This window comes from Argiope bruennichi, chromosome 5 (genome assembly GCF_947563725.1).
Source record: "Argiope bruennichi chromosome 5, qqArgBrue1.1, whole genome shotgun sequence".
Lineage (NCBI taxonomy): Eukaryota > Metazoa > Arthropoda > Arachnida > Araneae > Araneidae > Argiope > Argiope bruennichi.
Genome location: NC_079155.1, coordinates 107,308,707 through 107,334,318, shown reverse-complemented (window position 1 = coordinate 107,334,318; position 25,612 = coordinate 107,308,707). Strand labels below are relative to the sequence as shown.

Here is a 25,612-nt window from a genome sequence, read left to right as displayed (position 1 = left end):
TTTGTTAGCCCTGTCCCTGAAATTGTAAAATGATGGAAGGCTAATTTGAAATCAGCTGTATTAAAGCTCGTCATTGTTGTAACAGTAGTGAGTCGGTAGAAGTTCAAGAGGCGTCATGCAATGTCTCTCCCCAGCAGAGTTCTCGTTGAGCACTTATGGCTATTAGTTATTAATTTGCTGCTTATAATTTGCTATTTACTGTAAGTGCTGTTCTTGTGTACACTTCAGATGTATTTTAGTATCTGTGTATTTATGTAGAATAAAGCGCCAATCATTGTTATTGAGCCTGTTGAACCATTTTATCATGCATCCACTACGCCATAAACATTGATTTTTGGATTCTGGATTTTTTAAAAACAATATTTATACACTGTTCCATCTTTTGTTTATTATTAGCTCCTTTGGTGATCAGCTGGTTCATTAAAGTAAACTAAAATACAAATTCTACGATATCGAAGTGTTACTAAAATTGCAATTGTTTGATTTATCTTTCTTCTAACTTTCTCAATACTGTAACTGCACTTTTTTATTTGTGATGTAAACTACACAGATATTAAATAAAAATTTTCTTCATTAGCTTTCAACAATGAAAGGTAAACATATGATTAAATATTTGATGAAATGATTTTTATTTCATTGTAACAATGAAAACTGTTATTAAAAATTGCACAAAAAATATATTTTTTAAAATTTTAAAGATTTAGAAAGAAATAAGGAAGCAGTGAAATCGGTATGATTGATTAAAAAGAGAATATTTTAAATTAATATAAAAACCAGAAATCATTTTGTACAATAATAGTTATTTTAGGAAAATTCAAAAATCTCAACTAATTAAAATTTTAACCAAAATGTTGAAAATCTCTCAGAGATGCACATTACCAGTCATCAAAGCTCTAAAGCAAATATACTTTTCTGTAGATTACCAGCACAGAGATATTCTTCTTTATTATTAGTAAAGCATATTAATAATAAGCTCTAATAATCTAAATGATAAAAAATTTAGGCCATCCAGCTATAAGCAAATAATATTTTGTCTCAAGTGTTCAAACACAAAAAATAGTTTTTAACAAGGCCTTTTAATTTTTTTAAACAATATAGCTGCATAAATTTAAATAAGCATATTAATGAAATAAAATCTTATTAAAATTAAGTCAGAATAAAACTCCTTTTGTAGAAAAACCAGTTAATTTACATAGTTTTATAGAGAAAGAGCTCAATATAAATAAATATATATTCATATTATTAATGTTCCATCTTAAGTTGTTAGTTCCATTTTTTTAAAGACTAAAATTAACAAATCTGTTTTACTTGCTGAATTAATATTGATAGCAATAAAATATTTATAAAATTTTACTTTTTTAACTGAAATGAAAATAGAAGTATAAATTTTGTTTTAAAGGTTGCACAGTGAAAGATTTAGTACTAATATTTTTGTAAATTCCATGTTAACATCCAATCAACAAAAATTTAATTCTCTATCTTTCTCATTTTTCATTCTTTTCTATTCTCCACCGTTTTTCGTTTTTTTAATGCTTTTTCATTCTGTTACTATATATAATATGTATAAAATGAAACATGTTTATCCTTGAAAATTTTGAAAAGTTCAATATTCAGATTTATGTAAATAAAAAGTAAAAAAGTGATTAAAAGCAAAATGATGTTTGAATCTGAAAATTTAAGAGCCTTTTTTATTACTAAACTTTGCATCGTTTGTAAAATTGTTATCTAAACGGAAACAAGTATATCTTAAACAGAGAATCTGTTTTCTCATATTTCTTTCTTTCTAAATTAAAAAAAAGAAATTCATTTCTGCAGGTTATTTTATTTTTGAATTATTTCATTTTCTTATAATAGGAAAAAATTCAAAGAAAATATATTTACATTATTTTAAAAACTTTCAGAAGGAAAAATTCTGTTATCTAGATGCTTTCTATTCTGTGCAAATTTTACTGAGAGATCTTACTGAGCTTTATATCCCTTTGTTATTGTGCATTTCTTTTTCCTGTATGAGTTTTACTAAAGAAATAATCAGATTAAATCATTCTCTTACTTGCAATAGACATTGAAACCTTGTAAATGTTCATAATGAAAGTAATATGTTAATAATTGAATTGAAATAAATTTGTAAAATGATATTATAAGTACATGACATTACAATTATTGTATGTCAATGGGAACTTAGAGATGGAAATGTATTTTGGTTTTGAGATTCCTTCTCTAATTTTGGGTACTTGACTAACAGTTTTGAAAATTTGTGATAATTTAAATCTTTGGTCATATGATGATATTTAAAACTGTAAAATTGAAATTAAGTAATCTGTCTAAACAGGATCACAATGTGTTCTTTTACTTAATGCTGTTAAATTTCCAATTTGGAAAGTGTAGTTGTACATAACTATTTGTATGTAGTGGTTAGATTGCTTTCGTAATTATGTGTACTTGTCTAGCAGTTTTGAAAATTTGTAATAGTTTCAAATCTTTAGTCATAGGATTATATTTAAAACTGTGAAATTAAAATTAAGTAATCTATTAGGCTATGTCTAAACATCATCACAATGCATTCTTTTACTTAATGTTGTTTAAAATTTCCAATTTGGAAAGTGTAGTTGAACATAACCATTTGTATATAGTTTGTTTCCACAGGGAAAACCAAATCTTTTCTTTTATACTTATTCATGTTTATTTTGTAGTTGAAATAATGTCATTGAAATTAATCATAAATATAATTGGTGCAAATTGGGCAATGTAACAATTTTATTTAAAAATGAATTTGCAAAAGCATATCTTAATATAAAATATCAGTTTTATATCAATTAAAAATTAATTTTCACTTTTTTCCTGGTATTCAATTGACTTAAAGATCCTGTGCCTCTAACTTAAAGATGCATGTATTTATTACCTATGCATTTTTGTAGGTATTACGAATTCTTTGCTAAAAATTAACAACCATGTTATCACATGAGAAAAAATTACCATTACTTTTTCTTTCTCCAAAATTGATTAGTTGGTATTTATATACATTAAATATATGAAAGTTATTGACTTTTTTCAGAATTTCTTTCTTTATATTTGATAGATTTCATAAGCTTTACTATTTTGTTCTTGTCTTCAAATCTTATTTCAGCACCATTTCTTAATTTTTTTTTGTTAGTTTGTTTCTTCAGTTTAATTATGCATACTAGAATAAAACAACATTTGGCTATTTCAATTTTATGAAAAGATTATTCATAATTTAAACTGCTTAAAAATATTTAGAGATTTTTTTTTAAAGCTATGTTATGTCTTTACATTTCTTTATACCCATTTTCATTTTCTTTATTACTGATGAATTAAAAAGTTATGTTTTTCTGTGTTTTATTGTTAGTAATAAATTGTACATAGAAATTTTATGAACAACCATACTAATCATATATTTATTTTACAGGTGGGAAGAATTCTCCTAAAACAATCAATGCCTCATCAGCTACTCTTTTAGAAGTGCTTCCTATTAAAAGTGTTATGGAAAATTTTGATTCCCTGTGTACAAATATATCTACAGATAATCAAAATATAAACTTATCTTCACTGGCATCATCCCAAACTGCAAATGAAATACTAAGCAGTAACAATATTTCAAACATGTCATCTCAAAATGATATTATTGATAATTTATCTAATAAACAAGAAAAAACCCAAAAGAAACTTTTGGTTTCCAATTTTGCAGATGATGCTGAACAAGATCTGTTTAGTGAACATCTTCCTAAAACCTCTGAAATAGACACAAGAAGCCCACATAAAGGAAAATCATTAGGAAATGATCAAAATCCTTGTGTAAATCGAGAAGAAAATTCATTCAGAACTGTAGATGTATCATGTGGTAACATTTTAACAAATGTGTCTAGTTCAAAAAATCTAAAACATGAGGGAAAAATAAATGTATGCAGTGAACAAGCATTTTCTATTAATATATCCTCTGAGAAAAATTGCATATCAGATATATCTATGCCTCTTTGGGGGGATTTATCTGATGAGAAACTTAATCATCGTACTACATCTGAATATGTGTTAAAAAATGATGTATTGCTAAAACAAAGCCCTAAAACAGAACTAAAAATGCTGGCTGTAAATGAAGACAATACTTTTGATGTCTTAAAACAAAGATCAGTTTTAACAAATGAAATTTCTAGTTTAACTGATAATTTTTCTGTAATACCTAAATTTGTGAAAGCTACATCTGTTTCCCAAGATGATAAGTGTCTCTCGGGTGATAGTGGATATGATGAGTATTCCAAATTTGGAAAGTTGTCAATTATGTTGTTGAATCCTACATTGCCACTTTCTGCATCTCAAAGTAAAAACAGAAAATTCTTTCATGATAAGAGCATTTCAAATAGTAGTTTGAAAGAACTCAAGAAAAATGAGCAAACAAATCAGATTAGTTCTATTCCAAAATCAGTCAAAGATCAGGAATTACCTATTGACAAAGATAAAAATTTTTCTGTAGCAAAAAGTATCTTATTATCTGGCAATACTAATATTTCTCATAAAAATGACAATTATTTCATAGAATCAAATGATAACTTAGATAAGGATATTCAGCCAAAATTGGTTGAGCAGCATAATTCATTATATGAAAATATAATCAAGCCTGCAGTAAGTGAAAATCAGGAACTTACAAAAGATGCTGTCTGTTTAAGACCATGCTTTGTGTCACTTTCTAGGTGTGATGTTCCCAGATATTTTTCTTCCAAAAGAAAGCAAACTCAAAGCAAATCAGAAATGCTTACTATTCATAAAAATAGCTATGAAAGCTTCATTCCAGAGAGTTCGAATTTAATTGCTTCATCTGAAACTGATAATTTACTTTTGATTGATAGTAATAATAAAGCTGCAATTAATGATAATAATATATTGAAATTTGATCCTTATCAGTATAAGATTGAAAGGGAAAACAGCATATCATCTCAAGAATGTTTTGGGAACAAATCAAAATGCAAGCTTCAGTCTGATACTTTGATTAAAAGACCATTTATCGATTGTGTTACTACCTCACAATCTTCTTTATTAAGTAAAGATGCATCTCCAAATTCCTTAACCCAAGATTCTCCTGTTGTTGCTATACTTGATCACAAACTCTCTTGCATTAGTGCTGCTGACCTAACAGAATCTGAGAATTCATTGACATCATCGCATAACTGTGAATCTACTTTGAAAGTTTCTGCTTCAAATTCAGTCAAATCTTCATCAGATCATAAGAATATTTTAAACAAAACATTTGTAAATATTCAAAATCCATATGTTTTATTATCTAAAAATGATATTCGTAATTATTTTCATTCTCTGAAAAACAAATTCTCATTTCAAGCGAGTGATAGCAACCAAATTAATTCTGACAGTTTAAATTCAAGAGTTTGTGGATTTGAAAAATTATGTAGTAATAAACAAATAGAAAAGTTAGAAGCACATGATAATTTAAGTAATTCATTTACTACAAACTGTAAAGCAATGTCTGATTCTGCGTGCTGTCAAAATGAATTTGCAGGAATAAAAACTTCACTAAAAACAGCTACATTTTCTAATAATAAATTGAACATTAAATCTAATCATGAAATTTCATCGGAAAAAACTTTTGGTATACTTAATGTAAAAAATATAGCTTTACCTTTTTCATCACTGATCTTAACTAAATCTTTAGATCCTTTTAAACAGCAATCTACAAATGATACAAATAATAATGCAGTTTTCTGTACCAATGATTACAATGTATTCTCAGAATCAGAAAGTTGCTGCGAATCAAGTAGTTCCAAATTTATTACTGATGGGGCCCATTCTTTCAACATGATAGAATCTTCAGCAAGTAGAAAACAAAATATTTCAAACTGGATCTCAACTTCAAAAATACGAACATGTTATGTATTACTTTCCAGAAATGATATTCCAAATTATTTTAGGAATCTTAGAAACAAAACTCCTTCCCAATTAGTTGATTATTACAACAGTAGGTTAAGTAGTTCAGAACCCGCAACTTCAAGGCCTGTAATTTCATTTGAAAAGGAAGAAAATGATTTTCTTTTGTGTGGTAATAGTACAACTACACATATGAAGTGCTTAACCAATCTTGATTCTAATATGCAACATGAAACTGAAAAAATCAGCAATTTATCAGCATCTGAAATACTTTTTGAAAAAGAATCAAATTCTGAGTTTTCATGTGATGGTTCACTGGAAGAAACTTCAAACTTATCAAAGACAAAAATTACAGCTCCATCTCTTTCTTCTCAGTCTTTTCCACTGTCAAATAATTCAACAGAAGATTCTTCCTTAAATATTACTCATGATCTATCAAGTCTTGTTGAAAACATATCTCTTAAAGAACATGAAAATTGTGAATCATCAAATGGACTAGGAAATATTTCAATAAAGGATTCTGTTTCAAGCGTGTCAACAACCTCTGCAAAAGAAAAAGAAATTTCAAGTAAAACTTTGTCTGGGTGCAAAAATGAATGCTTTGTTTCACTTTCCAGAAGCGAGATTCCAAATTACTTTCTTTCTTTAAGAAAAAAGTCTGTGCTCCAAGCAACTGAGCATAACCAAACAAATTTTATCAATTTAAAAACCAATGTATGTAGTTCAGTTATTGTAAATGAAAGTGAACCAATAGATAATACAGTTTTGAATGATAACAATACTACTTTTAAAGATTGTGAAAGAAGTATTGAATATGATAGCATTCATCTTAAGATTAAAAAAGTAGGAATTAATATGTTCTCTATTCCATCCAATAAAAAACATGAACCAAATTCTTGCTTTCTCCAAGAAATTTTATCTGATAAATCATATAATTTATTGAGGGAACAAACTTTTGTATTACCAATTGAAAAAGAAAAATTGACATCTTCTTTTCATAATATTCAAAATCTTAATGAAAATTCTTTGGAATCTCAGAATTTATATCCTACTGAAAGTCATGTCCGCCATAATAATACTTCTAATAGAATGAAGCCAGTAGACAAGACATGTCCTGTTCCAATTTCTCAATATGTCAAGAGGATAATATGTCAAGAGGATTTTTCTACTAACCATCGAGGACTGCCAAACAGTCAGCATGAAAAAAGTTCATCTCTAAGATCTCAGAATGATTCTGCTAACATTGTAGAACTAAATTACACCAATCAATATGCATTGAAACCTTCTGTATCTCAAAATTCTTCTTTGAAAGGATGTAATGTTCTATCATTAGATTCTAATAATACTACTGAGAAAGTAGAACCAGTGAACAAAAAATTGAAAGTACCAACTTTCCAAAATTCATCTGATACAGAAATATTATTTAATGATTTATCTGTAAACATTCAGAAACATTCTGTAATAAGTGAGCATCAAAAATATCCAGTGAAAAGAAAAAAATTGGAATCATCTGACTGTAATTCTGAAAAGACTTTCATGCTGAAACAGTTTAGTGACTTCACTCTTAATAAACCTATAGAAAAAATGAAAAGAGCTACTATTCTGTTATCAGGACCTTCTATGCCTACAAAATGGAAGAAGTCATCAATAATAAATAGACCTTCATTGTCTAAAAAACAAAAAGGGATTCCACCAGAAACACTTATTCCTGCAAATATCACTCTTGGACTTAAGAAAAAATGCTTTTCTCCATTTAAAAAGCCATATACATCTATCAGAGATTCAAAAAGGAATATAAAACCTATTGATAGTAAAATGACTTATGCTGCTCCTATTCGAATAAGAGGAAGAACTTCAAAAAGTAAAGTATTTTTCAAAAATTCTTGCAGTAGGCTTATAAATAATAATATAGATTCAAATTATGATATAAATAAATCGTCTGAAAATAATTTGATGCCTCATGAATGTGATGAAAAGATTGAAACTTATATTACTGTACAACCTTCCAAAATCCGTAAACAACATAGGAGACCAGCTTTGGACAAGACTCATGTATGTGAAAAGATAAAAGAAAATAAAAAAAAGACAACTGTGTCATTTGCTAATGCAAAATCCAAAACAAGCATGAACTTCATTTCCTTTATAAAGGGAAAAGATTTGAAAGATGAATCTATTGAATTGGGTTCTTCACTGAAACCATCATCAGATTCTAATGAGAACAATGTTGTAGAAAATGTTAATGAGCTTAATATTGATAATAGTATTAAGTGTCTAAATAGAAAAAAGGAATTCTTCACATTTAAGAAAAGATCTTTGAATTCTAACATAGAATCTGCTACGAAAAAGCAAAAGTGTAGTGAAAATTCTGAGGAAACAATGGCCAATTCTCATAATAGCAAAAGTATTTCTACATTAAATGGAAAATTATTTGCTGATGATAGTTCAACAAACAAAAAAATAGAGGATGATTGGAATTTTGAAGATGAATCAGACCCAGAGTTAATTATTGATGAAGATTATAATAAAACATCTGGAACTTATGATAATTCTATTAATGAATTCTTTCAAAAGACGCCAGAAAAACTTTCAAATGTCAAATCCAGTTGTCCAGATTTACATAAAGAAAGTTACAATTCCTTGAAGAATTCATGCAATGTTAATTTTAAAAATAGAATTCTCCCTAATATTAATGAAACAAATTTGAATAATTTGCAATTGGCTTCAAAAAATCAAAGTGATTCTGCTGAAATTTTATCTAATAAATTTAAGAGCCCTTCTTTGGATGAAATATCTTTTGAAAGCAAGATTTCAAATTTTAGTACAACTTATTCTGTAACAGACTGTTCAGCTCAAAATAATGTTTCAGTCACTACTGCTGCAACATCAAACATTTCCACAACTTTTAATTCTTTATGTAAAAGCAGTGTTACTCTTGAATGTTCAAAGCAGTTAACAAAAAATGACAAAAAAAGATTCATGAATAAAAATAAGCAAAAATTCCTTCATAAAAAAGCAGGCTGTAAAGATTCTAAAAATGAGGATCTTATATCATCTTCAGTACACATTTGTGAAATTCTTGATGGTATTAATAATACATTAATAGATAGTTTAGTTTTCAGGAAATATGTCCATTCTTTAACTAATCTATTAATAAATCCAAAAAATGCTCCTGATACTGCTTCACTAATCTTTCTTGTTATGCATTATCTTCATGTAAAGCAAGAAAACCCGTATCTAAAATTTCTTCAAAGTCCTGAATCTTTTCCTTTCTTTTTGCCTTCCGAGCACTGTGTTGTTACTACACTACTCAATGTTGAAAAGAAGAACAAACTACATCTGCAAGGATTGATAAACTCTCTTTTGTCAGTTATGTATTGTTTAATTCTTGAAAAAAGAAAGCTAAGTGTTGGTAGTTTGGCATCTTGGTGTAGAGTTTTTACTGAACTGTGTAAACAGCATGGTGATAAATTGAAACCTTTGTCTTTATGTTGTGATTTGTTGAAACAAAAACACAGGAATGCATCATTATTAGTTGCATCGATTGTTGGAGTTTGGAAAGAATTATTTGAGATTCCTGACCATTTCTTGGGTAATTGTTTGAAAATTGTTTAATAAATTACTCATGCATGATATTCAAATTGCATAGTTTGATAATTTTTGTTTTTAGTTATTGCTTATAATTTATCTTCAAGTTATATATATTGATTTAACTCAGTAACTCAGTTTATTTTTTTGGTAAATTTTACTTCTAGAATAGTTATTTTTCAGTCCATGTGTCTCTTTTTTTGGTTCGCAGTAATGTTAATTGTATACAAATCAAATTTTGAGATTGCAATAAAACATCCACCAGTAAATGAAAAAAATTTTCAAAAATTTAGGTTTTTTTTATAACATTAATATAATTTAACTAGACATTATGTTGTCTTCGGCAAATATTTATTTTGAAACCTGATGCTGAAGAAGTTTTGATGATGTTCTTAATAGAGACTTTACTATCCTATGTCAGATGTAATCATATTAGTGTGGCATGGAAATTTAAAAAGTTGTGAACTCCATATTTCAGTTTTTGTGATGTAATTACAATTTAAAATAACTCCCATGCATTTTCAAAAGTGGATGTTAATATATTAACTCTACATAATTCTTTAATACAGCTGATGTGTTATAAAAGATTTTTCTTATAAAAAGTTAGTTTTGAGATTTTGTTTTATTCTTCATTTTGATATTAAAAACAACTTCCTATTTTTATTTTTTCAATGTATTGCAGTTTCTTTACTCTTTTTACTTATGTGCTTTCAGAATTAAATTAAACAAATTTTTTTTCTAGATGAGCAGAAAATATTATTTAGTTCCATTGCATATGGAGTTCAAAAAAGGGCAAAGAAAGTTACAAAATCTACTTGGGAAAACATTTCTAAGTTAATAAGCAAATATTTTATAGTTCCAGTTATATCAGATGCAAAGCAAGTCATAGAATCTTTGAAAGAACAAATTGTTTTGAAATCTCTAAAAAGTAAGTTTTTCTCTCCTCCTTCTTTCATTAAAGATGGTATAAATATAGAAGCTTATTTTTGTCACAGCACAGTAATATATGAATTAAACTGTATATTTCCCCCTTCTCTTATTTAAAATATTTCACATTTTTGGAATATGATGTAATTACAAAATTCAGAAATTGAAAGTTTTTTACAAAAATGGGCTTATCCCATTTTTCCAAAATCCTAACTTATGTAATTAAAATAATTACCAATCCTCTGTAATTTACAAATCAATGGTAAAGTAAGCAAATGCTGTCAAACCAATATCTTGAAGAAAGAAAATAGTGCAAAAATATAAAAATTATTTTTTCACCCCGCACCAAACATTTGACATGCTATCTTATTTCTGTATAGCTACTAATAATAAAGATGAAAGTGTAGCTATGGTTTATGTGTTAGCTCTCAGTCGGCCAGAATTAAAAAAATTAGCATGAATATACTTGGGAGTGAAAATGTGCTTTTTTTGAGTGATGTTTTTAAAATTTTACTTAATTAAAAACTAAGCAAATTTTTTCGCATCAACTTCTGAAAATATTCATGCACAAAAGTTATTTCTCTTATTTTTCTTGAGTGCATACCTCAAAATACCTTAAAACAAAATTTCATTCATTTTCTATGAACAATACAATAACCAGGGGACCAGGATTTTATTAATAGTTTTTTTTTTTTTTTGTTAATAACAACCCTGCATATTATCTTCCCATGAAAAAATGTTGCATAAAATTTAGATTTTATTAGACACTGTTATATTTTATGGAACCATTGATATCAAAATAGCATCATTGATATAACAATTATTTTAATATGTTTTATGTATTGAAAAACCTTAAAACTCTGTTACATATTTTTCTTTCTTCTTTGCTCATATTTAAATACAATTTGCAGGGGTGTTTGTGCTCCGGGGAAACCCCGGAATTCCGGGGATTTTGAACTTCGATACCCGGAAATTCCGGGGATCGTCGTTCAAAAGGAAGTAGGAATAATAATGAATTATGTATTTTGATCTGGGTAATTTTGTTTGCTTTGAAAGCAGAAAACGCGAAGTCAGCGTGTGTGGTGAAAACTTTTCCTTTCTTTCTCCAAAGGCAGTGATAATGCGTGAAAAGGGGGAAAAAACTTCTTTTTTGTTCTTTCCTTATTGCGAGTTATGACTCATTCCCCCGGTTCTCGGACATTCTCTTCTGGATTCTTTTCGGCAAGTAGGCGCGGCAGAAAAAAAAGGGAGAGACTTCGTTCGACCAGATGTGCGATCACGTGACCTGGGTTCAAAGGTCTTAATTTTGCAAAATTAATGGTTATTAATTTTGCAAAAAAAGTAATTAATTGAACTTTTATAATTAGGTCATTCAATACTTCATAATCGTAATTTTTCATTTCTCCCCCCCCCCTTCTCGAAACTCCAAAATGTCGGTAGTAAGTCCGTAAAAGTTTCAGGGGATTTTTTGGGGTCCCACAAACACCCCTGAATTTGATGCACTTATTTTCTAAGTTGGACCCTGGTTTCAGTAGCTTCCATCAGTCTTGAATTAAAAATTGCAGGTTATTATTTTATAATAAATTTCATTGGCATTTTATGAGTAACTGTTTATATTTGTAAATTTAAATATGAGTTGTAAAAGCTATTAGCAAGAACTTTTTGTTCAACCAACTTTTGTTTTTAAATTATATATGCTCTTAACAGAATTTTGTAGCAGAATGTGAATTAACAGAATGCGATAGGCAAATTACAAAAAAAAAAAAAAAAAAAAAAATTATCGCATTACTTTTATGCTTTGATGCATTTAAAAATAAGTCTTTTCTGATCAAAAAACTAATTAATGCATTTTAATATTATATACTGCATATGTGGTTTTGAAACAGCCAAGAAAAATAAATCATAGCTATGCATGTGATAGGCAAATTATAAAAAAAGCAAGTAGAAATTTATTATTGACATTGCTTTTATGTTTTGATGCTGATTAAAAAGGCTCTTTAAAATAAAAGTTGAAAATTGTATAATTTGAAGTAAATTAATTATATGTTTTATCAACTGAATTTAAGGATGAATATATTCCCATTATTATAGTAATCCTATGAATATATTTCTATTATTATAATAATCCTACAAACATATTGAAATCATTACACAATCATATAGTTATTTTTTATATCCAAATGATAGCTCTAATAGAACAGTGATTAAAATGTAGTTTTGTGAATGAAATTTGAGGCTTTTCTTTTATTTATTTAGGTTAATACTTCATATTTGAATGCATTTATTATTTTTCAGCTGGATAATTTCATGAATTATGGACTATTAGAATGCACACTAGAACCCCCATATATTGAACAACTCTTATGTTTTGAACAAACATTTTTTTTTTTTTTTTTTTTTTGCATAAAAACTGTATGTCTATTGTAATCAAAAAACAACTAGTGATTTTATCATTCAAAGAAAAATAAATTAAATTTAAAAAAAAACAACCTGTCTCAACAATTCTTACTGCAGAAGATCAGCAGATGTTATTCTTAGCTTCTATTCTTTGGATTTCTCTTCTAATTTAGAGCCATATATTTTTACTTTCAATTCAATTAAGCTGTAGATTTCTTATAATGAATATGACCTCCAAATAGAAATCTTTAAATATGAAAATCCAGTTTTAAAAATATATGAAAGTAGAATGAAAAATCACTGTTAGTTGTTAATTTTTTTTAATTTTCTCTAACTGCAAAAATTAAATCTGCATAGTTGGTTTCTGTAAGAAATTTATAAAAAATTGTAATAAGTATTTCTATATGTCAAATTATTTTTCAGATATCTTGGAGCTCAACATATGGAACTGATAGTAGTTGCATGTTTTGAATTGTTTGGGCAGAAATAACAGAATTATGTCATATTACAAATCTTCTTATTTCTTGTTATTTAGTCTGTTTTTGCTCTTTTCTAGGCTCATTTGAGAATTCATGGTATTTGACTTCTTCATTAGTTATTTTGGCTGCCCGTGAACCATGGAATTGGACAAAGGAGACCTTATTAAATGATTACATTGTAACGAATTTAGAGCAATTTTCTTGTCAATCTTTAAATGAACACGCATTTGAATTGTTTTGTGATCTATATGGTAAGCAATGTTTCATTTTTTTTTTTTTTTTTTAAGTATAAATTGGTATAATAACTTTCTTTGCACGTGAAAAAAGTTTTATTTTATTGGATTAAATATTCATTTTGTTTTTATGGTGTTCAAAACTTTGAATCAAAGGAAATATTGAATGGCAAGTTAAAATCCTATGCGACATCAGAAATTATAATATGGCAGGAAAAAATCTGATATATCTTTACATGGAATTATGTTTTGAAAATTTTTATTCAATTTATTCTCAATTGCAAAAGTATGATTTTTTAATGATTAAAAAAAAGCACTTATTTAGGGAAATATTTGAATTTATTCAATGTTTTTGAAAGTGAATTATTATATTTAGTATATTAGTATTTTTTTTTTAAATTTAGAATTATTGTTTGTTACTGAAAGACATTTTGATAATGTTCATGATTTATGAGATAAAAAAATTATGGTATAGAAATTTACTTATATCTTTTATTAATATTTTTGTAAATATGTTTTGCTATGTTTCATCTTTAAAAAGAAACTTTTTTATGCTAAATTACTAAATTTAATGTAAAAATGCTGTGCACTGTTACTGTATAAAAAGTTTGTAATTCAATTTCATTTATTTTTTTTTAATGATTGTATATATGTTATGGAATATTTAATGATTTCTCACTGATTATTCTTGAAGGACTTTATCTTTTAAGATAAAGAATTTGACCTGAGATTGTGCTTGTGTATTAGCTGCAGGTCATTGACAAAAATAATCAAAATTTAGCTATGTCTAACATGATATTTTTGGGGGTGTTTTTTCTATCTATCTTCTTTTCCTTTGTAAATTAATCACTTGTTGTAATATAGTGATTTTTTTTGTGATTAATATAAAAAGTATTGAGCTGGAGAAAAAAATTAATAGGTTAAAATAGATTAGAAATAAATTATAGTGAATTCTCAAAATCAAAGAAGCATATACTCTTATTAAATAGTAAATAATAATATAAATTAAACAAGCAGTTTTAAAAAAGCCTTCCATTTATTGCTAAAAGTTTTATTTGAAAATTGTTTTGTGGCTTTTTTTTTTTCACTTTCTTGCACAAATCTTTGTCTTTGTTTTTGACTTATGCTTTTCTTTTATTATTTTTTTCCTTTTTTTTAGTTGATGTATATCTATTAGCGCCAACAAAATTTGCTGACACAGTATTAATTAAGTTTATTGAAGATGAAGTTGAATGTAAAGGTATATATATTTTTTTAATTACTACAGTTCACACTTTGCATATGCATTCCTAGAAAATTATGTATTTTTCTGTCTGATTTATTATTGATAAATAAATATAAATGAGAAGGAATATATAAAACAAGTATTATAATTATAAAAAATATTAAACATTCATAGAATAAAGACAGGATTAAATTTTTTTAGATATTGAAAACAATATCCTTTGCATGAATGTAAATTTTTCTCTGTAATTAAATGAACCAGCAAAATTTAAAATAATATAAATGAGCTAATATTGATTAATAAAGAATGAAAAAGTAGGTATAGTTTTTATATGGAATAGCATTAAATAATATCTTTTAAGATATAGTATATTTCAAGAAGTACTGCACCAATATCTGTAAAAGCAGTTGCTGCAAAATTAGCTTGAAGCTCATCCATTGAAACAGTAATCTCTTTCTATTTAGTTAGAAAAAATATCAGTATAAAACTTTAGCTACATAATAAGATGCACAAAAGATTTAATAACTCAACCATTAATTGGTTTGAGAATTGCCGCTGAATCTCACTATCCAATCTTAATGCCATATAAAGTAGGAAATTTAAACCCAAATTAAAAAGATGTAACTACCAAGTTTTGTTTCAAATTTATTCATAACTAATGTCATTTAAAACAAAATGCCAGAAATAATCAAAGACTACTATGGAAACTATGAGATTTCATTTGATTCAGTTTCATATATGTCTTTCTCAGGTATTACAAAGAATAAAAGTCATTAAATATTAATTCTGTAATGAAGTCTTATTTTTTACTTTAAATCAAAATAACTGAAAAAATGAGAGGATAAGATCATATAATAATCCAAAAATTAAGAAGAAAATTTATTTCATAAAGGAGAATATCTTTAACTATCTCTTATAATTTGAGTTTTGAATTATTACTTAATTTGATTTGTCCATAATTTTGGCTTAAATTAGTAAAAGCAAACAAACTTCATAAAATTTTGAAAGATTTTCATATTTTGCATGTGGAAAAACAATAAGATTAGTAGTTTATACATGACTAAGTGTTAAGATTTATGTTAATGCATAGGGAGTTCAAAAATGCAGTTACTAATACTTAGAAATTATAAAAAAGATAAGTTCATTATGCTTTCATTAGAATTATCAAAAGAAAGCTTTGATTTTCAAAATACAATCCAATAAAGGATTGAAAAAAATGCATATTAATGTTTTTAGGAACTTAAGTCTTAACTTTAAACTTGGGAAGACATTTTAACTATAATCGTTTTCAAATACAAAAAACATTTTCATGGGTTAGTTTCCCTTGGAAATGTTAACAATTATTTTATGAAGTACTCTTCCATTCATGTCAATGATTTTTAGAAAATTTTCCTAGTCTTTATAAATACTGCAAAATAAAGAAATTGGCTGTTTATCTATATACATTCCATTTTGTATTTTTCAGAAAAATTATTTGTGAAAAATTGTGCTGCAGCTGCTTTGATGAAATATGTAATACTTGCCAAAAGAGAGATCCCTGCTTCTTTGGCAGCATTTTTAAAAAAGAATTCAGAACATCCCAAAATAAAATTATTAGAGAATATGGTGCGAAGGAGAATTGTATCAAATAACGTGGACAAGTTGTCAATTGAAGATGTCAGAATTTCTACAAAGTGAATCATGTATTTATAACTAACTGTATATACAAACATTTTAATAAAATAAATATATATTGCTTCTGTTAGCTTTATAAAACGATTACTGATGGAATTGTCCATAGGTTAATAATCAGTTATATTGATTAACTAGTTATAGTTTTTAATGAAAGTTAATTCCAGTGTATATAATTAAAATTTTACTTAATAAATCATAATTAAAAATACTATACAAATTTTAATTAAAATAAAAGCAACAGTAATTAGAAGATTAATAATAAATAGATCATTGGGTAGCTGTTATTAATAGATTGCACTTTATATTCATAAGTAGGTATTTGGAATTGATCTTGATCTATGAAGTACTTTAATCAGGGTGCATATCGAGAAACTGCAGCAAAAATTAAGCAGCTTTGTACATATATGCATATGTAAACTGTGTATTTTCTAAGCATAGGATGTTTTCTATTTCATAATAATGCATGTTTTTTATTGAAAAAGTTTCTAAGAATTAATTTTGAATTTATATTCTTTAAATTTCAATATTTATATCTGTATTTGTAGATCATATTCTATTGTAAAACAAATCGTCTTTCAGGTTTTGACAAAAACATAAAAATAATCAAACTATCAATACCAAAAAATTGAGTCAACTTTTATAAGTTAGCATTAAAGATTTGCAATTTTCAACATTATTTAAATGGATACAGCTTTTTTGAAAATGTTTCTAGTAATGTGGAAACATATACTGTTAGACATTAATAAATTCTTCAACAGCTAAAACACTAAACATTGATTTCTAAAAAAAATTACAACAAATATGGCAGTGTGTATTTTATATCGAATTCTCAGAGAAAACATTTTTTACTTAATTGAATTTCAGATAAGTTTCAAATATGTAAAATCCTTTAGAGATCCTCAATAGATTTTAATTTCTAGTAGATTCAGATTTTCCAATTTTATCAAACAAGAAAGAGGGAATTTTAAGTAGTTATGCATTCCGTATTAAAACTTGGTACAATAAAATATTATGAAGAACACAAAATAATTTCTTCAATATTACCTGTCAGTGAGTTTAAAATGTCTACTACTAACATCAATTTCAGGACTTCTAATTAAAAGGTGAGTGTAGAGAATCATTATATATGAAAATAGTGAAGTAATACATCTTTACTTTTTTTGTTATCATAGTATTCCAAACAGAAATCAATAACTTAAAAGATTAGTTACATATACTTAATCAGATGGCAGAATATGGCAGAATCATTAATTGGTTTAATGAATTTCATAGCATATAATTGTAGATATAGATTCTTTATGAAAAACACTATGGGAAAATGCTATAATCACTCACATATGAATGAAATGACTCAAAATAGGATGACAAATTGCAAATTCTAATTTCAAACTTAAGGTCATAGAAATGGAATTCTAACTTGAAACTTAAAAAGCTCATTGGTTATATAACCTTAAATATAACAACTAGAATTGTTTATCATAATCAGCAATGCAAGCAGATTTGGCACTAACAAGTAAAGCAAAAAAAAAAAAAAAAAAAAAAACATACACTAAATTTATAACTTGATTATTCGTAGGTTTATTTTGTTCTCATCAGTTACGTGAAGTTACATCCAGTTGAAGTTTTAAATTAACTTTTTCTTTTCCACTCAATTCTATCTTTTGGTGAAGTTCATTTGTTTCCTGAAACATACAATATGGAATTATAATTAAAATACAATTTATACTGACAAGATTATTCATTATTCAGTTTTGAAATTTTGTGGTCAGGAACAAATTTTATTAGTAACAATATACATTGCATAAACTACTGCTTACAGAAAACAATTTCTGACAACTTTGCAATAGATGATACCAATATGGTTTCATTCTCAATTTGCATCAACTTTTAAACAAATATGAAAATGCATTTTGTTGGCCTTGGAAAGCAGACATTCTCCTAAATCCATCCAACTTCCCTTTTTTTTAAAAGCTTAGAGCAACTCAGAGATTGTTAAATGTAAGAGCAATTGACATAAATAAATTAAATGAAATTTAAAAATAATTTAATTGTTGTGCAACAATATCTTCATTATTTTAAAACTGCACCCCTGTTTTAAAATACACAAGGAAGGATCTAAATCGACATTTATCAAAATTAAAAAACTAGCATTATCTTCCATACATTTTGTTTCGCATATTTTACTAGCAAGTTTGCATTTCAAAATTTATTTTGCTGTTTATTTTAAATCCTACAAAACATTAAGTTAAATGCTGTTTGATATCCATCTATTTTACTTATTAAGAATAATGATAACAATCGCACTTCAAATTAATTTCAATTAATCAGTTATCTTTATTTTACTTCATTTCATTTGATATTTACAGTTATTTAATAATTCGATCATAAGTTTTCATCACATTTTTGAACTAAGCATGCTGAAATATTTATGAATTTTTTTTTTTAACATTTTAAAAATGAACATGCATTATTTTGATGCAACTGATAATCAAATCAATATATGCGTTTCATTAAAAATTACAGAAATTATTTTTAAAAATGTTACTTTTTTTAAAAAAAAATAATCATGTTTCATCCACACACACAAACACAAAAAGATTAAAAATTAACAATAAAAAATATTTAAAAAATATATGACGACTTCTAGATATTTCTGATAATATATTGTACACTGTTGTACATTGAAAAAAAAAAAAAAAAACATTAATTAAACTTGCCATTTATTATTGTTAAGATAAAGATCCTCTTCCCTTGTTTTATTTTGCTGATTATATTAACCCTTTGCACTCTCACTCACCATTCAAAACAATGCATCATTTTGACATTTTATTTATTTATTTTAATTTTGATTGTTAAAATCGCCTACAAAATGGCAAAAAGTTGTAGATTAATTTTTTAAAGAAATTTGACCGAAAACAATTATGTAGATTTAATTTTTAGAGCAATAAACAAATCTTTGTATTAAGTGAATAATAGATTAATTTTTTAAAGAAATTTGACCGAAAACAATTATGTAGATTTAATTTTTAGAGCAATAAACAAATCTTTGTATTAAGTGAATAATAATGCATGAATATCTAGTATCTCCAACCTTTACACTATCAATTAAAAAAAATAATAGTAACTTGGAAAAACTATCACTGTTTTAAAAAAAAGAAATTAAGTATTATTACTATTAACTTAAATAATATTTTTAACATATATAATATCTTTAATATCTGATCACCAAATAAAAAATTTGCCTTGTGCAAACCATCATTTGAACTCACATTCTTCTATTATACTATTCAGATTTTATAGTAAAAAAATCAGTAACATTTGACATTCATATATAAATACTAATGTTTTAAAATTCTGTGAGGGAAATAAAACTACGTTATGAAAAGTTCAATTATACAATTTTTTATTTCTAATCAAAATAAAATCCAGTAACAAGTTGCCTGCCATTTTTTCATATAAATTAAAACTAGAGTTAAAATATGACAGAAAACTTCAGGGAAGGGGGAATAACTTTGGGGGTGATTCCATTTTTATCTGACCTTAGGATTAGGCCAAGATACATTATATATAACGTAAATATTTTGATGATATATTTTGGTTACTTTAACAATAGAATGTAAGGTCCACTATAACACATAAGTAACAATTTTTTTCATATATAAATTTGGAAATTCGAAACAATAAGCACAATCCTAAATGAACAACAACATTGGATTAAGAAATAACATTATATAACTCCATTTAATAATGATAAAAGGTAGAAAAGGGGGAAAAGACTGAGATACTTTTATATACTAAATGATAAGCTCATAGAATAATAACTTTAATACAATCATATGTAAAGGTTTAGTTGATTTCTGTTTAAAAAAGTATTAATATGCAAGCTAAAATAATATATTTTTTTAAATATCAAAAATGTTAATGTCCTTGCCTTTAAAATTAATCCAATAGTCATTTAATATCAACATTGCGGATTTTCAGAAAACCACTGTTTTACATTTCCAAATTATTAAAAAAAACTTTTATGTGTAAGTCTAGAATACCGAATATTTGATAATAGTAAAAAGTCCTCAAAATTATATAGTAAAGGAATTTAGAAAATATTATTAATCAATGTTTAATTTCATCACTCTCAGCATTTAATAATAATTTTGAGATTTATAATCAAAATTCTAACTTACACTAATTTCAAAATAAGAACTCTTAAAATTTTAAATATCAAAATTGAAAAGCAAAGCAGGTGTCAAAATCTTCTAAAATAAAAATATTTATATAATTAATAAAAAAAAAAAATCTGAATGAAGCTCAATCACCATGCATAATAATAAAAAAAAATCATAAAATTTTGTTATATCTTACTTTGAAATTTCTTCACATTATTCAGAAACTTTTGATAACCCAGGTTCTACTTTTAAATTTCTTCACATTGTTTAGAAACTTTTGATAGCCCAGGTTCTACTTTGAAATTTCTTCACGTTGTTTAGAAACTTGATAGCCCAGGATCTAGTGTAATTCCTATTTCACTAGCATCCTAGGAGGAAAAGAAAGAAAATTGTACTTTCCTTCTAAAATAATTTTTTTAATTATTTGATATAATTAAAAAAAATCTGAAAATGACAATGTTATGGATGTAGCTTCTCTCTCTCCACTTCCTTCCTTCATTGAAGTTAACACCTGTTTCAACCATCTATATGATAAGATTCTGACTAAACTAGAGGATAAGGAATTTGAGTAGATATGAAAATAACTTTTTATTAATGAGAAGGGTAAAACTGAAGAATAAAGTACTTTTTTTTTTTTTGCCAATTTTTTTAAAATGAAAATAATTTTTCCATAATACTAAGCATGCATGCTACATTTTTATATAAAAACTAAATAATAGAATTATTTTTTTAAAAAATATATATTTATGTATTCAAAAATGTTCTTTGAAAATCTAACATCAGGATTGTATTATAATCCATAGATTCCAAAATACAAGTAAGATAATTTACTAATTTTATGACAAAAGATGCAATGGTAAAAATTTGTCCAAACAAATTCAAGAATTAAGATAAATATAAGTCATAAAGCCAAGCAATGATTACAGTCACATTAAATATCAGATTTCTATTTAGAAAAGTATAGCATGAAATTTCCTTCTGATTCAGAAAAAAAAAACATCTGATTACATTTCAAACATTCAACTGACACTGTATATATTAAGAATAAATATTTGTATATTCAACCATTAAATTTAACCTAAAGAAAAATAGCATAACCTGATAATATGAAAGCATTTTTGAGATTCACTAAAGAATATGTGGTTTTGTGAAGAATTCCTGAATCTTAATTGGCATATATATTATTAAAATATTGGTAGGTGATAAATTAAATAAAATGTTTAATATAAAATACAAAAATATTAATAAATTCCTTATAAATATACGATATTGCATCCATTATAAATACTTTATTTATATAATTAATATTATATATATATTACTCATACATATAAATTTAATTTTTATATTGATATTTTTAAATCGAGTAAAAGTATATTTCAGTAATACATAGTATTTTCAATTTCATTCGCTACATAAATGGCCCAATAAAAAAAATTTGAATGTCAAAATTATTACTTACAAATGACTGAACTACTTCATTTGCTTGCATCAAGATGGAAAACTATAGAATCTTTGTCAATAATGCATTCTTTAAAAGAAATCGATACACTATCTAGTACATCAGTACCGCGGCTAGAGTTATTATTCCCACCTGTAGCCATTTATTATTATGCACTGTTCAACAGCCGGCGGAGAAAGAACAGGTGGAAATGCAAAGCGGTTGCAGAAAAATGTTTTTCCTACTTCCACTTGTTAATATTACCAACAGAGAATTCTAGTTTCGGAATAAGTGATTGACAGTGAGTGTAAATTGGGATACGAGTTGCGCCGTGAAGGCGGGACCACAGAGAAGAGGCTGGAGATTGGAGAGGATCTTCTCTGTGGGCGGGATTTCACGTTGAAAGTTGTTGAAGTGGATGTCGTTCTCCTTCACCAGTCATTTTGCCGCCATTAGAGTTGATTTTTTTTATATTTTAAATTTGTCTATTACTAACACTGATAGTTTTTATTGTTATTATTCATTAGAGGGAATTTTAAATGAATAAGGAAATTGTCATGAACAGATCCAATTCATTAGATTTTAGAAAAATAAATAATTTTTTGCACATTTATTAACTAATTTTATTTTATTTAACTAAATAAAGTAGGTTACATACTTCGAAAAATGATTATATATTTTTGAAGGTTCGTTACTTTTCTATTTCTTCATAATATAGTGATTTTCTAATTTTGTTTCATTAATTATATTTTTGAGAATATAAAAGGATTTCGTCGACGAAAAATTAATACTATTCATTTTCTTCAAGCTACAAAAAAGGCCCGAAACGAGAAATAGCATTCTCGAAATCCCCTGTATCATTTTTCATTTTCGACAATTTTCATTTCCGTCATTTTTCTGTTTCGATAATTATTTCGTCCAACATTTTTTCTCTTTCTAAATCAAGCTTAATTTTCAGGTATTATACCTGAAACATTATATATGAAAAGTATAAGAATTTGTTATATTAAAATCCACAAAAATGGAATAAAATTCTACGTAATTTTTTCCCCAGATGTCTGACGAAAATAATTTTAATAATAAGGGATATAATTTCAGTCATGTATTTTTTACTTATAAAACGAACGTTTGATAACGATTTGAACCTCTGAAACAGTCAATTTCACACATCAGGAAAATGGTAACTGAAACATGAAAAATTGTTACACACGCACAGACAGTTATATATTTATATATATATATAGATTCGCATTACTCTGATGAAGATCCATCACTGAAAGTACAATTTTTTTTAACACAGTTCAAACAAGGATAATGACTCTGAATAAAAATTTAGTTTGATAGAATCGCAGCCTCGAATCAAGATTATAGGTGGATGCTCTTTAAGCAATAATATATTTTCAACCTGGCAGTTTGCTTAGAATTGCTATGCTGAGGGCTCAGACAGATCGTTTGTTTAGTTATATTAACGTCCCATTTTAAAGCAACACTAGTGCTATTTTGGGACGAACCTCGTAATTTTGAACCGCGGTCAGATGACGAGGACGAAACTTGAGCTGGCACCCTCCTCTCCACACCACACCTGCGGGAGGACGTTTGACCCTGACTAATTTAACGTGCAACAGACCCCCTTACACGACGGTTGTTTGGTGAAATCGGGTTTCGAACCTGAAAATCTACGGCTCACAAGCCGAGACCTTACTACCAGGCCACCACGGATCCTCAGGTAGGTCGATGTAACCTTTTACGCTATAATGACGTGTGCATCGAATTTCTGAATTTTTACTATTTAAATCTGAAGTTAAGTGAAAGAATTGTTGCTTCTAGTTAGGTAGATGGTACGTAAGTTGTGTTGTATTTTCAACCAGGCAGTTTGCCTAGGATTGCTATACTGAGGGCTTAGACAGGTCGCTATAATGACATGCCGAGCATGTGCATCAAGTTATTAAATTTTTATTATTTAATATGAAATTATTGAAAGTATTAACGTTATTTAAAACACAAAAATCAGTTGGCAAATCCTCAATATCTCAAATGTCTTTTATATTATTATAGGGATTGGAATAATAGTAAAATAGGATGTATTAATTAGGAGGTTAAATAAAGGTGGTTTAAGAAGCAATGAAGAGGTTAAAAGATGCCAGCGAAATTATGATTAATAAATTTCTAAAATGGAGTTTTAATGTTTGAACATTAAGTGGGGCATTAAAATGAAATTTCTATGGTTGGAACTAATAATAAAAACAGTTTAATTTCAGCAATTAGGTGAACTTTTGTCCTATTCAAGGTTAGTCCGAGAATGGGTGTGCGAAAGATTATTTTTGCAAAATAAAAATGCTTTTTTCCTTTTAATGCGGGAATACATATACTGTAATATTTTAATGCTATTTGCGCTCATTATATGTCAATCCATTTAAATCAAGGTCTTTTGCTTTAGTCCCGTTATAATTGCAGAAACCAGAAACAGAATAGTGAGGAAGTAAATCCGTTTTAATATGCTTGCATTATAATATCCGATTGCTAAGATCTATCGTTTATATCACGAATCTTGAAAATAATTATAATATTCGAAAGGAATCAAATAGTTATACAATTGAATTCCATTTAAAAATATATAAATCATTGTTATTTATTTTTGTTAGACTCCTAAAAAAAGGAAATTTTATTTTATTCTTATAGTAGTATTTTAAAAAATTTCGGAATATGACAGATGGAGTTTAGTTTAGTTATAATAACGTCCCATTGTAAAGCAACACTAGGGCTATTTTGGGACGGACCTCATAATTTTGAACCGCGGTCAGTTGACGAGGTCGAAACCTCAGCTGGCACCCCTCTCTCCACACCACACCACAGCAGGGGGAGGACGTTTGGCCCTGATTTATTTAACGTGCAACAGACCCCCTTATACGACGGTTCTTCGGTGGAATCGAGTCTCGAACCTGAAATCCTCCAGTTCCGAAGCCGAGGCCTTAACACCAGGCGACCGCGGTCCATATGACAGGTGGAAGAGATGCAAGGAAAACGTTAGGCATTGTCCTGATTAAATTGAGATGATGGACGAAAAAAGAGAATCATGTGTAATGTCTTAAAAAAAAACCGAAAATATGCAACGAAAATGAAGAAACGTATAATTCATCGTTATTCATAATACAGCAAATGAATTTAAAATGGACGATATCTACGAAAACGATCCTGATCATGTTCTCCTCTCCTTACAAAAAAAAAACGATTATAAGAACAATGAATAACGAGGAGAGAATTATGAGAGAAAGGATGAAAAAAAATAATTTGAATAATTCTGAGAACCATAGCTTCATCAGAATAAAAAAAGACAAGGAAAAATCCAAACAAAAAATGTCGGGGGTTCCAGTACTTGCACTGAAATAAAAATTGAAAAATATAGATCTCCACTCTTACAGAGGGGTGCGACATGAGTCGAAAACTACGATTTTTTGAACGATAAAATATAATATGTGTTATTTACTAAAAAGTATTATTTAAGAAAATAAGCGAGAAAGGAAAAATAAAAATTGTTTGAAGTACAAAGATGTCATATTACACATCTGAAAAATGTTATCTTCAACCAAATTATGTGTTAAACC

At 26.9% G+C, this 25,612-nt stretch overlaps 1 protein-coding gene and 1 long non-coding RNA gene across 2 annotated transcripts in view; one reads left to right on the top strand and one right to left on the bottom strand.

Annotated features, from left to right (window-relative positions):
• The window catches only part of LOC129968332 (uncharacterized), a 30,713-nt gene extending 14,237 nt beyond the window's left edge, over positions 1-16,476 (top strand). Inside the window, exons 10-14 of the mRNA XM_056082189.1 lie at positions 3,425-9,475; positions 10,214-10,399; positions 13,352-13,525; positions 14,667-14,747; positions 16,198-16,476. Of these exons, the coding sequence (XP_055938164.1) occupies positions 3,425-9,475; positions 10,214-10,399; positions 13,352-13,525; positions 14,667-14,747; positions 16,198-16,409 (6,704 nt within the window). The 3' untranslated portion in view covers positions 16,410-16,476. The remainder of the gene's footprint in view (positions 1-3,424; positions 9,476-10,213; positions 10,400-13,351; positions 13,526-14,666; positions 14,748-16,197) is intronic.
• A 1,501-nt stretch (positions 16,477-17,977) lies between these two features.
• On the bottom strand, positions 17,978-22,300 carry LOC129968145 (uncharacterized). The gene is made up of 3 exons (XR_008784378.1): positions 22,032-22,300; positions 20,766-20,937; positions 17,978-18,088 (listed from the first exon to the last, which is right to left on the bottom strand). It is a non-coding gene; the product is annotated as an uncharacterized LOC129968145 (long non-coding RNA).
• Between the last annotated feature and the right edge of the window lie 3,312 nt (positions 22,301-25,612).